Source organism: Stegodyphus dumicola, chromosome 3 (assembly GCF_044657685.1).
Source record: "Stegodyphus dumicola isolate Sdum_Otavi_A_Nest chromosome 3, ASM4465768v1".
Classification (NCBI taxonomy): Eukaryota; Metazoa; Arthropoda; class Arachnida; order Araneae; family Eresidae; genus Stegodyphus; species Stegodyphus dumicola.
In genome coordinates this window covers 58,971,780-58,987,070 of record NC_140770.1, presented here as the reverse complement: position 1 = coordinate 58,987,070, position 15,291 = coordinate 58,971,780, and the positions used below count along the sequence as shown (strand labels likewise).

Sequence of the window (15,291 nt, the reverse complement as noted above, 5' to 3'; positions counted from 1 at the left end):
TGACTCCTGTTATTCACATGTACAGCTACCTTAACGCTTTCAGACCAAAATTTTATCGGTAATTCTGCATCAATTAACATAGTTCTAGCAGATTCAATTATAGTACGATTAAAACCTTCAGCTTTTTCGTTACTTTCCAGAGTATAAGGCGTTGTAAGTTCATGTTTAATTCCCATTTTTTCAAAAAAAAAAAAAAAAAAAAAAAAAAAAAAAAAAAAAAAACTTATATTTTTAGCTAAAAACTCACTACCATTATCACTACGAATTCTTTTTAGTTTGTTTCCTGTATGTCTTTCTACTTGAATGATAAGTTTGATTAGAGCTTCTCAAGTTTCACTCTTCTTCTCAATTGTTATCACAAATATGAAATTACTGTAATCATCTACCACTGTTAAAAAATAACAGCTTCCATCTATTGATTTCTTAATTGGTCCAACTAAATCTATGTGCCATAATTCTAAAATATCTTCAGATTGCTTAAATTTCACACTTTTATAAGATGTTTGTGTTATTTTACCTAATGTATAAGGTTGACAATTGTTTTCAGAAATTTTTACATTTTCTAACCCAATGACCGATGAGTGTTTTTTCATTTCTATCAGCCTTTGATAATTTATATGACCTAGTCTCTGATGCCATAGTACAAATATAACATAACTAATTTTAGCTTCTTCAACAATATTTCCTTCAACTTCAAATTTATTTCCATTTCTGTTAGCTATATATAGAATGTTTCCCTGTTTATGATCACTTCTGCTTTATTCTTGATAAAAATTACTTTTAAATCATGATCTACAATTTTTGATACTGACAGCAGATTTTCCCTTAAATTCGGTACTTGCAGAACATTTTCTATCAGTTCTTATTTCTATCAGTTTGCATTTTAATGTTACCAATACAACTCTATTTGATCATGGCCCCTTTTTCAGCCGTCATTATTTGTCGTTCTTCATCTTTAAAATGAGTAAATATTTCTTTATTAGTTGCCATGTGAGATGTGGCTCCTGAATCAATAATCCATTTAATTTTTCTATTCTGTTGTTCATTTATTTTATTCTTTCCATCATTTCTATCTTGATTAAGATATGTGCTTTCTATTTTCTTAGGTACTTCAAATAAGCATGTAGCTGATTCATATTCTCTTTCCTTGACATTCTATAAGTTTTATTTGTTACATTTCTCTGCTGTCGGTGTTCTTGTTTAGTTTTCATTTTACATTCAGTTGATTTGTGGCCGAATTTTCCACAGCAAAAGCATTTTATAATATTATTATTATTTCGACATTCTTTTATTAATTGTCCTAATTTTCCACAATTAAAGCATCTTCTTTCATATTTCGATTTTATCCAGTTTTCTTTTGCCTTAGAACTTACTTCTATTTCTTTTCCTCTTTGTTTATTTTTTCCTTCTGTTTCTTTTAAAGCTTGTCTAATTGAAGCTAGATCTTTCTCTTTATTGCTTTTAATAATTTTAACATCAAATTCCTTTCTAAGTCCTTCTAGTATGAAGTAAATTAATTCTTTATCTCTTATTTCATCTCCAACTTGAATACTTTTACTTTAGAATTACAGCTCTATTCATATAATCATCTACTGATTCATTTTCAGTCATTTTCAGTTGAACTAATTCTATTCTACATTTGATTTGAATATCTTCTGTTCTTGCTGTGGGCCCACCAGCAGCCGAGCAGTAAAGTCGCTGAACACTGGTAGTTCGGTCCGAGGTTCGAATCCCGCGAACGGGCTGGCTGCATGGGCGTTTTCGTGGTTATCCCCATGTGTAACATGTGTACGAGCCAGTTTCCCTTAGAAAGTTCTCCACGAAGGCATCCCTCCTCTTAGGCAGATAGCCCTAGTGTGCTTTGCCATAATTAAATACACCAAATGAATGAAATGTCTGTTCTTGCCGCCATTTCATTTTTGATTTTCTCCCATAACTTCTTTGCGTTCTTTTCATTCGCATGTTTTAACGCTTGTGGAGCTGTCATAGTTTGATTCATTATATTTCTTGCTATCGCGTTATTATCATCCCATATTTCCCAAGTTTTTATTTCATTTTCGAAATTAACATCATCCTTTTTATATGGTTTTGGTGGTTCATCAGCTTCTATCATACTTCTCCATATTTTTAAACTTTTTAATTCACTTTCAATTCTGTTGGCCCAAATAAAATAATTATCATCACTTAATTTTTCTGTATGACTCAAATTTATCATATTATATGCCATATTTTCTGATTTATATTCACTAATTATAATACAAGTCTAATTTTTCTCTTAGAGAAATTGGCGATTTTGTTAAGCCTAAACAACATTAATGTTCTGAAAGTTATAATGAAACTCTCCGTCTTCCAGATACATTTTTAACTTATTCATTTTACAATTTACTATCAATGTTGCCAAAATATTAAAACTTAAAATTATGCTTTATAAACAAATACTATCATTTTTTCCCCTAAATCTTTGTAAACATCCTCATATTGATTTAAACTCTTACTAAGCTGCTATTGGAATCGAAGAGCTCGTTCAACATTTGCGTCATATTGCAAAAAATGATACCTAATTTTCTTCCCAATTCAAGTCCTACGCTGATGACTCTAGCTGTGAATGCAGCTGGTACGAATTGGTCTTCGTCATGTTTATTTGTTTCGGGAATCATGTTAACTCATCCTCATTTAGTTCTTCGTCAACCATTTTTTCTTCAATATGTGCTTGAGCTAAATCCTCAAAAACCTTCTCCTCCTATAGTTTCTGCCAATTTAGTGATCTGAGAATATTCATACTCTAATGGAAATCTATCATTCTCATCTTTAGCAGCATCCAGCCATATTGCTTTCTAGCATGTGTTGAGCATTGATTGTTTAATCTCAGTATATGGCAGTCCAACATGCTTAACACAATGTAAGATTGTAAATTTCTTCCAAGCCATCCATAAGTGTAAGAGATTCATCATTCTCCATTTTTTCTCAAATATACCCAAAGGTTTGTTTGATATACAATGTCATAAAAGTCGGAATTATTACTTGATTCAATGGCTGTAATAAGGAAGTTGTATTTTTTGGGTAAAAAGACAATTTCTATTTTTTGTGTTGTAAATCTTGAAGATGAATAGTCGCATTTTCAATTAAAAGAAGAGTCTTAAAAGGCAATCCCTTTTTACTTAAATAATTTTTGACATCTGGGACAAATATGTTTAGAAACCATTCATTGAACGTTATGGAAGTGACCTATGCTTCGAGATTGTAACATGAATCTTTGGCATTCGGTAGCATTACTAGATGAAGAGTCTGTGCTAGCAGCTAGATGAATATGCGTTTAGACTAACATGGGAACAATGGTTATACCTAAAAAGGGAGAAAATATATATTATAAATAATTCTGCATGAATTAAATGTTTTAAATTAGCTATATTGTGAATTTTTATTTAACTGAATTATATTCAAAAGTTAAAAAAATTAATCTATTGCTTTGTTATTAATATTATTAATCTGTTTCTTAATGTCTTAGTTTATTCATCAGTAGGAGACCAAATAACTTTAAAACATAATTATCTTGTATTTTTTCGAATGGCCATAGGCTAGTAAATGTGTTAAAGTAAAATAACATAAAAATTGCATTTCAAGACTATTGGCCCATTTGGGCTAATAAATTCATCTCTAATTTCTATGATGCTAACTATTTTCTTGATCCATTGAGTATTTCTGTAAGAAAAGAGTATGTATTAATGTTATTATAATTCATATTGTAGTTTTTACAATTGCTGAACAGTATTCTTTACAAATTCTTCTGTTTAAACGAATTATAATATAATACTGTGTAATTTAGGCCAGGCAGGATGTTAGACTCCCTGTCGTTTCAAAACCTGGTGGCGTAGGAGGTGATGTGAGGATCCAGAGGAGACACCACCGATGTCCCCTCGAGTTGGGACTGAGACACAAAATGTGCCTCCAAGGAGCGACCTGGGTAAAATTAATACTTTATTTTAACTTTTTCTTTTTGTACTTTTCATGAACAGCTTTCTTTTATAAGCTAAACGTTTGGAATAGTAATTTTTCCATCTTTTCTCAATAACAAACTCTTTTTAGAAAAGGCCTGGTTAATTTCAAATTGCGTTAATAGGGAATCTTTCATAAACTAGCAACAAGCATTCCAGAATTCCTTTGTTATTAAATTAATTTTGTCCCTTGTGCTGAGAAAGGACTATGATTTGACACAAGATGCTTCCTAACTGCATAAATAAGACATTTTTCTTAAATCCTTTATGAAAGTCTTTTTCTATTGAGTTGAATTGAATTTATGAATTTTTGTGGAATTTTTGCATGCTAAAAACAGACTTTTTTGTTTTACATGATGCTAAATTTGACTTTTGAGTGCCATTTTTTTTTAATACAGTTGCAAAATGTATTGCAACTGTATTCAGGGACTACTGTAGTTCTCTAGGAAAAACGATTTGATGATTTAAATGAGCATCTGAGATGCTGCAATTTCTTCTTGGTCTATGATATCTAAAATAAATAAAATAACAGCATTGGAAATTTTTGCAGATTTTATGTCCTTCTAGGAAAGTGAATTTTTATATTATACTGACATATGACATGCTTTTATAAGATGGTAATGTTCTTTTCCATGTAAAGTCATTAAAAATGGGAATCTAAAATATTTTTTGTTTTATGGAAGAATTACTTTTTCCAATATCTACAATTAAAATAATTTCGCAGATTATTTTTCTTTGACTGAAACATGTTTACTACGGGTTGAGAAGTGAATAGAGTGTTTATATCAAACATTTAACTGTATAGAAGTTTGAAAGTGATTTCAAATATCAATACTGCTTATATTTCCTTTCAAAGAAAAACCTTTAGCTGTCCCCATTAAATTTTAAAATATTTGCCAGAAACAAGAATACTGCTTGCACTGATTAAGAAAAAGCAGAGCTTTTTGCCAACTCTCTCAAAAATCAGTTCAAGCCAAACGTTTTTCCAGCTAACAACCCTCTGGATCAAGAAATTACGAACTTCATGACTGATGGGATTTCCTCCCCAAAGAATATCACACTTTACCTCTCCACCTGAAGACCTCATGCAGCTCATTAAGCTAGATAAATTAATTACTAATATATTTCCACATATTTGCTTTAATTCCCACATCTAATGATGAACTTGCAAATCAGTCATTTGCCTGATCCATATGGCAAGCCGCCACTGCCTGTCACTTACGATATCTGATAAGAAAAATCAAACATTTATTTAAGAAATTAAAATTTTGTATTATTTCATGTTTCCATTAAAGTAGGGGTTTTCAACGTTTCACGCCTGAGAGCCACATGGATAAATTCATAAAGATCCGCGGGCCACGTGTCTGACAAAAAAATAGTGTAGTCTGAAAATTTATAAAAAAGGGAGCTTTATTTTGTAAGACTATAACTCATTCTAGCCAAAGATATAGTGTTACAGATTTGCATATATATATATATATATATATATATATATATATATATATATGACTTTTTGGAACCAAAACATCAAATGGAAATTGAATTAAAACGTTTTGGAACTTTTTTTTAACTATGAAAAAAAAAGCGTAAAGATGATTGTACGGAACGATGTTACAAAATGCATTTACAATAAAAAAAGAAAACAAATTACATTACTGGCGGGATATGGTAGATACTTTAGTTTTAAAGTAAAATTTGACGTTGTTTTTGCTTGATTAGAGCTTCAATATCCGGTTTAATCTGTCTTGCTGAGTTTCCTCCAAATGTCTGTTTGTCAGCCGTGTTCTTGTTTTCGATTTTAATTTTACTACAGAGCTGTTCACATATGTAGGTACTGCCAAAGAAGGAAGACAAGAAGTGTGTATGTTTACGAATTCCCTGGATACTTGTCTTCGGTCACGTACTTCGAATAAAAATTAATTAGTGTAGGATTTTCAAGAAACTTGTGTTTTACTGCAGTCACACTCTAAATCTATAAATTCTAATTGAAGTTCAGGTGAAACACTTGCAACGTCTACTGAAAATGGTAAGGAGAACAATCTAATTTCGTTTTTACGAAAATCACAAAATCTGCTTTTGAATTGAAATTTGAAATGCATTGTACATAATTATTTGTATTCCACGCTGTAGAGTTCTTTGCACACTCCACCAATTTTAGAAAAGTGAGTGGGATTCTTATTTAACTATTGACTTTCCCAGAGGATTAATTTTGTATTAAAAGCTTTTTACAATATAACAAAGATTATGAACAAGTAGATCTTTTAATTAAGACGCAATAAAACGTCGAACAAATATAGTAGACGATACTTTTACCCTGTTTGAAGGTAATAAAGATGATTTAAATAAAGTTCTTTCAACAATGAATTCCATTGATCCTGCTATTCAATTCACTTTTGAACTTGAGACTTGAAAATCTTTTCCGTTTCTCGACACTCTAGTCACGCAAAACACATCCATCTTCAGTACTACGGTTTACTGAAGCCTTCCACCTCACTTCAAATCATGTCATCCGACTAAACAAAAGTTAGCTTCATTTTATTCCTATGTTTTCCGGGCTCTTCAAGTTTGCTCCTCCAAACTATCCTTTGATGAAGAACTAAATTATTTAAAAGCGATAGCTATTGACAGGGGCTTTTCACCCAACATTATTAATGAAGCAGTTAAAAACTTCTCATCTCAACACACAAAAAAGCCCACTCTTGTTTTAGGAGATTATAAAAATTCCGTTGCCATTCCCTTCTTTCCCTCAATTGGCTATAAGGTTGCACGTATTTTGCAGAAAATTGACTTTCGGGTCATTTATTCTCCCATCAATAAAATTCCGAGTTCTATACTCAAGGACCCCATTCCGGATATGAATTCCTGGGGTATTTATAGGATTCCTTGCCAGTTTGGTTTAAATTACATCGCCCAAACTAAGAGAGCCTTAAAATTTCGCGTTAAAGAACATGAGGCATATGTTAGGAAAAAGGAAACACAGAAGTCTTCTGTTGCCCAACATTGTTGGTATAAAAATCACAATTTAAATGTTTCTGCTGCCAAAATTATTCAAAAAGCATCTTCCATTGGTGAACTGGATTTTCTAGAGGAATTTCACATTAAAAAAATCTTTCTGTTCTAGTTAATGACCCTGATTCCAATCCACTTGCCTTCAGCCTTTAAAGAAATTATGTTTTAGTTCTGGTTTCTTCAACAGATGGCGCCCTTAGCTTGTTTCTTGTCCTGGCTTTTCTTGTCTTATGTTGTCATTATATCTTATCTCGTTCATTTGCTCTTTTGCAGCTGAATATGATGGTTCGGTAAAACCATCGAAACTAGTCCTGCGATATTTGAAAATATAACGCTGATTTTCGTTGTTTGACTTCTAAATTAATATAGGTAGATCTTTTCCCTGTAAGCGGTAGTTCATATCATTGAGATGACCTGCAATGTCTGCAAGAAATGCAAAGTCTCTCAACCTTATCTCATCACTGAACTCGTGAATAGAGTTTCCTTTAGATTCCATGAATTGTTGAATTTCGCTCTTCAAACAAAACAGACGCTGAAGCATCTTTCTTCAAGAGTGGACAAGATCAAACAAGAGTGGCCTCAACCAAGGTACTTCCACATAATACACAACATCACCATATTCAGCTTCCAAATCAATCAAGAACTGTTCAAATTACCTGTGATTAAGTCCTCTAGACCGAATGAAATTAACCACTTTTACAACAACACTCATCACATTGTTCAAAGTTTGAGAATAACTTCTTGCACAAATTTTCTTGAAGAATGATGCAGTGGAAAATCATCATAGTATTATTTCCACTAGCCTTCATATGAGATATGAGTAATGTTCTTAATTTCATTTTGTCTCCAGTCATAGATGTAGCACCATCCGTGGTTATAGCAGATATATTACCGAAGTCAACATTACATTTATCCAAAGTTTGTGTCAGACTGGAATATAAATCCATTCCTCGTATTGTACTTTTAAGTGCAACAACTCTGGCTTATTCCTCTACTATTGTGAAGTCTCTATCAACGCAACGAATAAAAATGGTTACTTGTGCAATATCTAAATTGTTGCATCTGTCGATTCATCTATCGCTACAGAATAAGACTCAAATTTTTTGCATTTACATTTTAATTTTCTGAATATATCTCTTGCGAGATCCTATATGCGCTTGGCTACTGTCACACCAGACAAGCTAATATTCGATATGACTCGAAAGCCAAAGTACATCAACTGCACTCTGAAGACATTCTTTTGAAATTCTCCATAAGAAAATGGTTTTCCACCCTTAGCAATTTTTCTGCTATTACGTAACTAACACGAACACTATTTTCATATTCTTTATTCGCTGTGGTGAAGAAAGACTGCTGAAAATTTAGTTTTGATTTTAATTCACTCACCTTATCACTTCGAAAATGACCTTCCAGTGCAGAATGTGTCTCACTGTGCTTAGTATCATATCTCTTAATGTTGTATTCCTTCATCACAGATACACTGCCGTTGCAAATAAGGCAAACTGCCTAAAATTCGTCATTTTCAGAAAATTTTACCTCAAATAATATGAGGCATGTCAATAAAATGTTTTAAATATCAAGAATAGGAGGGATTTTTTTTTACGAGAAAAAGCTGACAAGGCAAGTTTTCTTGAAATCAAAAATTCTTCAATGTTTCTTCAAATTCAAATGTGGGGCCACTAAAACACCTTCAGCGGGCTACGGGTTGAAGAACCCTACATTAAAGTAATGGCAGCAACATCGAGTTAATTTGCTGACTTGTTTGACATTTTACACATAAAACATTATAATAAATTCAGCGGCAATGATTAGACCCCATAAAATTTGAGTTACTTTCGAAGTTTGAGAAAATAATGAATTAATGTTCATTTCGATTGAAGTGGTTGCCATTTGTATGAGGTTTATTATGCTGAAAGCCAGCTTTGAACTGCGACCGCAATGGTTAAGTGTGGAGCCATATTTCTGTGACCCTTCACACGCGCATCGCGATTGCACTAATACCTGCTCTACTATTTCTTTGGTTATTTTAACGTTCATCTGGAATCTCTCCGCTTAGTTTTGTACAATAACTTATAGGAATAACTATTCATGCTCGATTCAAAACTGTTCGATAATTTTCTAAAATGTTTCAAAATTTATCTTTGTATGTCTGAAAACGGACGACATTCGCATTTTCAGACTTGTCTTTAACAGAGACGATTTCAACGAGGAATATCTTCTATACTTCAAAATCTCCTTATAAGTTGGCTGTGATACGTATAATATATATGCGTTCCGATGCAAAACACAACGAAAGACCATATTAGTCTATGAAAGTCAATATTACGTAAAATGAAATAAAAAAATTACAGTATTCAGCGTTAGTAACAATTATTATGTCACTGGAAACTGCATATGTGTGCCGACAATAAAATAATCACCAGTATATGAGGCGAATGAAGAAATATGGTGAAGTGAAAAGTGGAAAAAAGGTTAAAAGCAGTAAGAAAAAAAATTCAAAGGTTTCAGATTTTAAATTAATTAAAAATTTAATTGCGTTAAATTACTTTTTTAACGTTTTCCTTATTTTTTAAATATCATGTTCTTTGTATTCAAACCATGAAACTCAGTTCAACAGCAATATCACAAAATAATTTTTAAATGAGTATATCTTTAGAAATTCCGATACAGAGTCTCGTGCCCTGGAGATAAAAATGTTTTTCTTTCGCACAGTGTTGCCACTACTTGCTTCAAATTGTTTAGTGTTTTGGTCAATAACACGTTGAAGTGTTTCTGAACAAGAAATTGATAATAAAACAAATTTCAAATTCAAACTAGGGCTTCCACATGCCCATATTCTATGGAAGATTACGTTATTCCAAATTTCAATGGCTTTAGGTTACGCTATTTTACAGTGCGAGGAATATACATACATTTATGCAGATTCTTCGCTATTTAATTTCTTTAAATATAATATAGGGCGATAATATTGGGTGGGAACAATTTGAAAAGTGATTCGCCGTTTATAGTTTTTAACGCCAAATGCCCATGTACTTTAAGTTTACATTTCTCAGCTTTAAAACAATACTTTTATTCTATTTGGGTCTTTCAAGATGACGTATTTATCTGTTTTGGAAAATTTCAAGATGCAACATTATTTGACACATCTTTTCAAATCAAGAAAGTATCTCTGCCCTGAATGCTGTTGATGTGTAGTTGTGAAGAATATCCAGTTGCGTTGATAATATTGTATGATACTTCAGTATTCCTTTCTGCAATGGCAATGAAATTCAAGTACTTATTTAACGTTCAAAATTGCATTTCTTGTCAATTTTTTGTCAGCAGTGTATTATACAAGCAAATAAATATTTACTTAATTATATGTAGTTGAAGAAAGTCTGTCAAAGAGAAACCTTTATTTACAATGTATTGATTATACATTACGGTTGCAAGTAATGAGGTTTTCTATTCGTTCAATTTATATCTTTAAGACAAAAATATACCCACTGGCAAAATGATTTGTGTAACATAATATGTATATTATTTGATTACGACAAAGCATGCATGGGTTGTCTGCCTAAGGGGAAATGTCTTCTTGGAAGGAGTTTTAAGGGAAACTAGCTAGTATATTCCTTAAACAGTAGACAAATCATGAAAACGCCGATGCAATCAGCCCGTCTGTCTAGAATCGAGCTCAGGTCGAAGTACCAGTGTTCAGCATCATTATTGCACGGCTGCTCATAGGTCAATGTAGCTGGATAACACAACAACTCTGTTTTCACACCATCTATATATATAAAGAAGAAAATTTGTGCGTTTCTCACCAAACTTTCTACAATTGTTTTCTGGGTCTTGCAAAGGTCGACCACCACTTTTTTCCAAAATGAAGTAGCTAAAATCAGAGATATTAATTAAAAACTTGGGAAAATGATAATTTTCGCCCTAATATTTCCGAGTGGCAACCCTCTCGCAATCAAATCCTAGAGATTATTAATAAAAAATTTCTAAGTTTGACAATGAAATAAAAACAGAATTGCCAAACATTAAATACATTATTCCCGATTCCAAAAATCCGTGGTAAGCCATTTCGACTGGTCCCATCTTCTTTCGAATTTAATCAGCTGACATACTAATTAGAAACTCTGAAAGCGCTGATTTTCGCACACATTTTTCCAAGTGGCAACAGTCTCGAGCTTTGGAGATAAAAATGCTTTATTTCGAAGTGTTGCTACCGCTCGCTTTCAAATCATGGAGTTTTTTAATAAAAATTTGTAAGTTTTACAAAATCTATACATATAAAGAAGAATGTATGTTTGTTTGTTCATGTTATTAATTTCTGATGAATAAAGGTCAAGATTTTGCCACATTTAATCAACTAAAATTAATTATAGGTGAAATATTGAATGGAAATTAAGCTTTTAGGACTATTTGATAAGAAAAACAAAAATCATTCAAAACTGCGTGCCATTGTTGCTGATATAATGAAACAGAATTAGCTTATTTTTCTATCGAAAATTTTTATGTGGGTTCCATATCGCATCAGACTGAAAAATGTATGAATGTGAATTGTACTTTTTTTTATCGTTTTTAGAGAAGGATTATAGCGGTATTACAGATCTGTGCTGTTAGATGCATTGCTCTCAATCCAACTTGTACTTCCGCTAGTCTCAAAATAAATTTGCAAGTTTTATTCTTTTGAAACTAGTTGAATTTTATCTGCAATCCACGTTTACATGGAAACTTTGAAAGAGAAATTAAAGGGCCTGTTTTATACCTTGATGCAGATATAAGGATACTGCACATAGCAGGTAATTCTCAGTAATCTGAAATACTTCCACAATGGATCTTTGAGAATTTTCCTAATTAAATACCAAAGGACCAACGATATAAATTTCCAAGCACCTACTATCTTAAATATCGTTTCATTCCACGCGCTTTACCAGCTCATATCAAGTGAGATGTAATTAGTACTTTGACACATACGTGATTATACTGAGTTTCTGCTGTTGAGTTCTAGAGCCAAGTGAACCTGAATAAGAGTTAGGGGGGGAAATGCTTAATGTTGTAACAATCTGAGGAAACATTTATGTGGAACAAAATTTAAAAGAGTATAAACAAACATGACACTCAGAGAGCAACTCTAAATTATTATTAGGTCCCAGGCAAAATTTCTGTATATGGAACATGAGTCGTTTTCTTAGAAATGTTTCTACTATTGACTTTTTCGGAGGGAAGGAGAGTTTCGAGTTACTTGAGGGTTTTGGTTAGTTAAACGAGACAGTCCGAATTTCAATGTGCTACCTGTTATTAAATGATTTAGCTTAAAGAGCTATTTTGAGCTGTGATTTACATGATTATTGGATGAATGCTAAAACTTTCTTCTAAAAAATCTTTTTAGTATCATAATTATAATACCTGAGACATGTTGTTCTGTATAAAGGAAAAACGGTGACAGATATCAGCGATAGAAAACTAACAGCAAAGTGATTTGTTGAGGTACTTGTGTTGAAAGCGACCTCTGTTATTTATAAAAAGAATGATTATCCTATCTTAACGTTGAGCTTCTATTCAGAAAACTATGAGATTTCTTTTCTACCTTATTTTCTATTACGTGATATCAGATATTTAGAAGAGATCTGTTTGGCAAAATATACTTTAACAAAAAAAAAATTTCTTCCATCAATCTCAATAGTGGCTTCTTTGGACCTTGCACGAAAGAGACTGAGTGGGCCGGACTTGTGTTCTTCACATCTCGGAAGAATATCATGTGATGTACCAACAATTTACGTTGTGTGGTATTAGCGTTTCATAATACAGCCAAACCCCAAAACACACGCCAAAATAATAGTAATACATATTTATCTTGTGAGTAAAATTGAGAAGACTTGGACTGTTGATGCTTTAAAAATGAATTAGGTATAAAAGATTAGGCATTAAAAATTGTTTGCTGTATTATTTTATAATTATTTATCTAGTTATTCGAATTTTTCAGTTTTTAGCATTTGAAATCATTTGTATACTTTGTTTCAGAAATTTCTTGCAAATATTTCTGAAGAAGTAAGGATTCTGAAACTGAATTAATTTCATGTAACGGTTATATTAAAAAACGAAAGATGATAAGAAGCAATACTTTTTTAGTTTAATTAATTAACTGCTGGAAAACACAAACTGCAATCATTATTCCAGCTCCAATAAAAGTAAAATATAATTATCAAAATAAAATATTCTAGCAACGATAATAACGATAAGTCATATAAATAATTAAATATATAACTTCAACTCTTTGAACAAGATTTGTATCTGTGATTGTAATCTTATCCAAAGATTTGTAATTTTTGAATAAGTTGTAAATTTTCAGAGGCCGGACTCATGTTAATTTTTAATGGTAATCAAAGTAATGTGAAAGTGGACTAAAAGGCAATAAAATTTTAAAATATCTCCCAAATCTGTATACAGGAGGACTGGACTGGTTCTGTTAATTGGCAAGAAAACTTGATCATGCTTTTATTGTCGCAGATAATTTAAATATAATTCTAAAAAAGCTTTCCTTCCATGCAAATGTTATTTCTTGCTTGGTGTTATTTATAACAAAAGTGCTTTTATTGGGTTACAAACTTTTCCATTTGTGCATTGTTTTGTTGTTAACATATGATATATGCACACCTTTCTTCTTGCTTGTTTATACTATAGATATAGCGCAACTTTTATAAATTATGATAGCAAATATTGTAAGAATGTAAAATAATAAAAGAAGTGTTATTTCAGCCCCCTCAAAAAAGGAAAATGCATACTTAGCAATATTTTACCCTTTATTAAACTTTACAACTCAGTACATCATACATAATTAGAATAATCATCGTACATAATTAGAACAATCTTTGAGTTGTAAGCGTCTTATTAATAATGGAGGTAAACCCAGTTGAAAGGCATCTCTTTCTACATTCTGAAGTCTTTTCCTGATACTAATGTAACACAAGTTTTCCAGCGTATGACACTGCTTGGATTTATCATTTATATATATAAGCATCTTAATGCTTTCTTCATTTCCAGAGATTATCAAATTATTTCTCCAATTCTGTGTGCATAATTTAGCACCAGCAATTATAAGTAAATCCACAAATCTCTGGCTACCTCTTCTACATGCATAGAACAATGGGGTAAAACCATACTCATCACGCCTGTCGATTTCAGCTCCAGAAATGAGCAATTTTCGCACTAAAATTTCTTGTTTTTCGATAACTGCCAAGTGAAGAACAGTACTACCCAACCTAGTGGCATTAACGTCACATCCCCGTTCTATGAAGAGCGTAAATAAATCTGCATATGAATATTTTTCATTACCTGAATTTATTTCGTCGAAAGCAGATCTGAATACAACAAACATCAATAATGTTGTTCCGATATCATCGGTGAGGTGAATCTGAAAAAAGAAAAAGTTTAGAACTTTGTAAAAGGGAAAATATTTTAATAATAAAAAAATTACAAAAGCATACAAAAATAATTGATAAACAATAAAGTCATAAAAATGTCTATTTTTCATCTGAAGAAAATCCACAGCTGTCAACAATGAAATCTCAAAAACTGGAGATTTTTGTAACGTGATTGAAAACCAGTAGAGTTAGCATCTATGAAAACCCTAAATATGAGCAATCTCTATGCAAGATATACAGAAAAATGTGGTTGAATATTTCCCCAACTGAATTAAATAAAAAAACAAATGCATGTCCAGTAATTAACAATATGGATACAAAGCATTATAAGAAATTCCTTTTCGTCAAGAAAATAATGCATTTATTTATTAAAACACAGAATTTTTCTAACAAAACACCTAATAGTTGTAACATTTTTGACCCTTAAAAGAAATTTCACTGCTGAAAATGCAGCTGTGAAATGAATTGCTTAATTTCTAACTTAATTTGGACCTCACCATCGTTACTGAGATTTTCCAGGTACTTTTTTTTTCCCCTCGATTTTGTACTAAAATTGGAGGAAATTGTATATGTCTCAAATGAAGAATTTCAAAGTAAAGAAAAATGAAGTTAAAGAATGAGAGGGGCGTTCTAAAATACAATTTTGAAAAATAAAAATAATATAAAATTAAATTCAGTAGGTAGGCAAGCATATAATAAAAAAAAAAAGACATGTAAATTTTATTATTATCCTCAGTATTGTAACATGAATGGCATTTCACATCAAGAACAAAATATTTTAACACTAGTATATGTGTCTGTCACAGCTCTGTTATTATATGATACATGCAAACAGTTAGAACTGGATAAACCATTTAGCAAAATAAGCATATTTTTAGGGC

At 31.6% G+C, this 15,291-nt stretch overlaps 1 protein-coding gene across 4 annotated transcripts in view; it reads left to right on the top strand.

The window, feature by feature from the left end:
- The window catches only part of LOC146998002 (uncharacterized), a 233,955-nt gene that overhangs the window by 126,236 nt on the left and 92,428 nt on the right, over nt 1–15,291 (top strand). For all 4 annotated transcript variants that reach the window (XM_085812931.1, XM_085812932.1, XM_085812933.1 and 1 more), the window contains one exon: nt 3,824–3,961. In XM_085812931.1, coding sequence (XP_085669057.1) covers nt 3,824–3,961 — 138 coding nt within the window. The remainder of the gene's footprint in view (nt 1–3,823; nt 3,962–15,291) is intronic.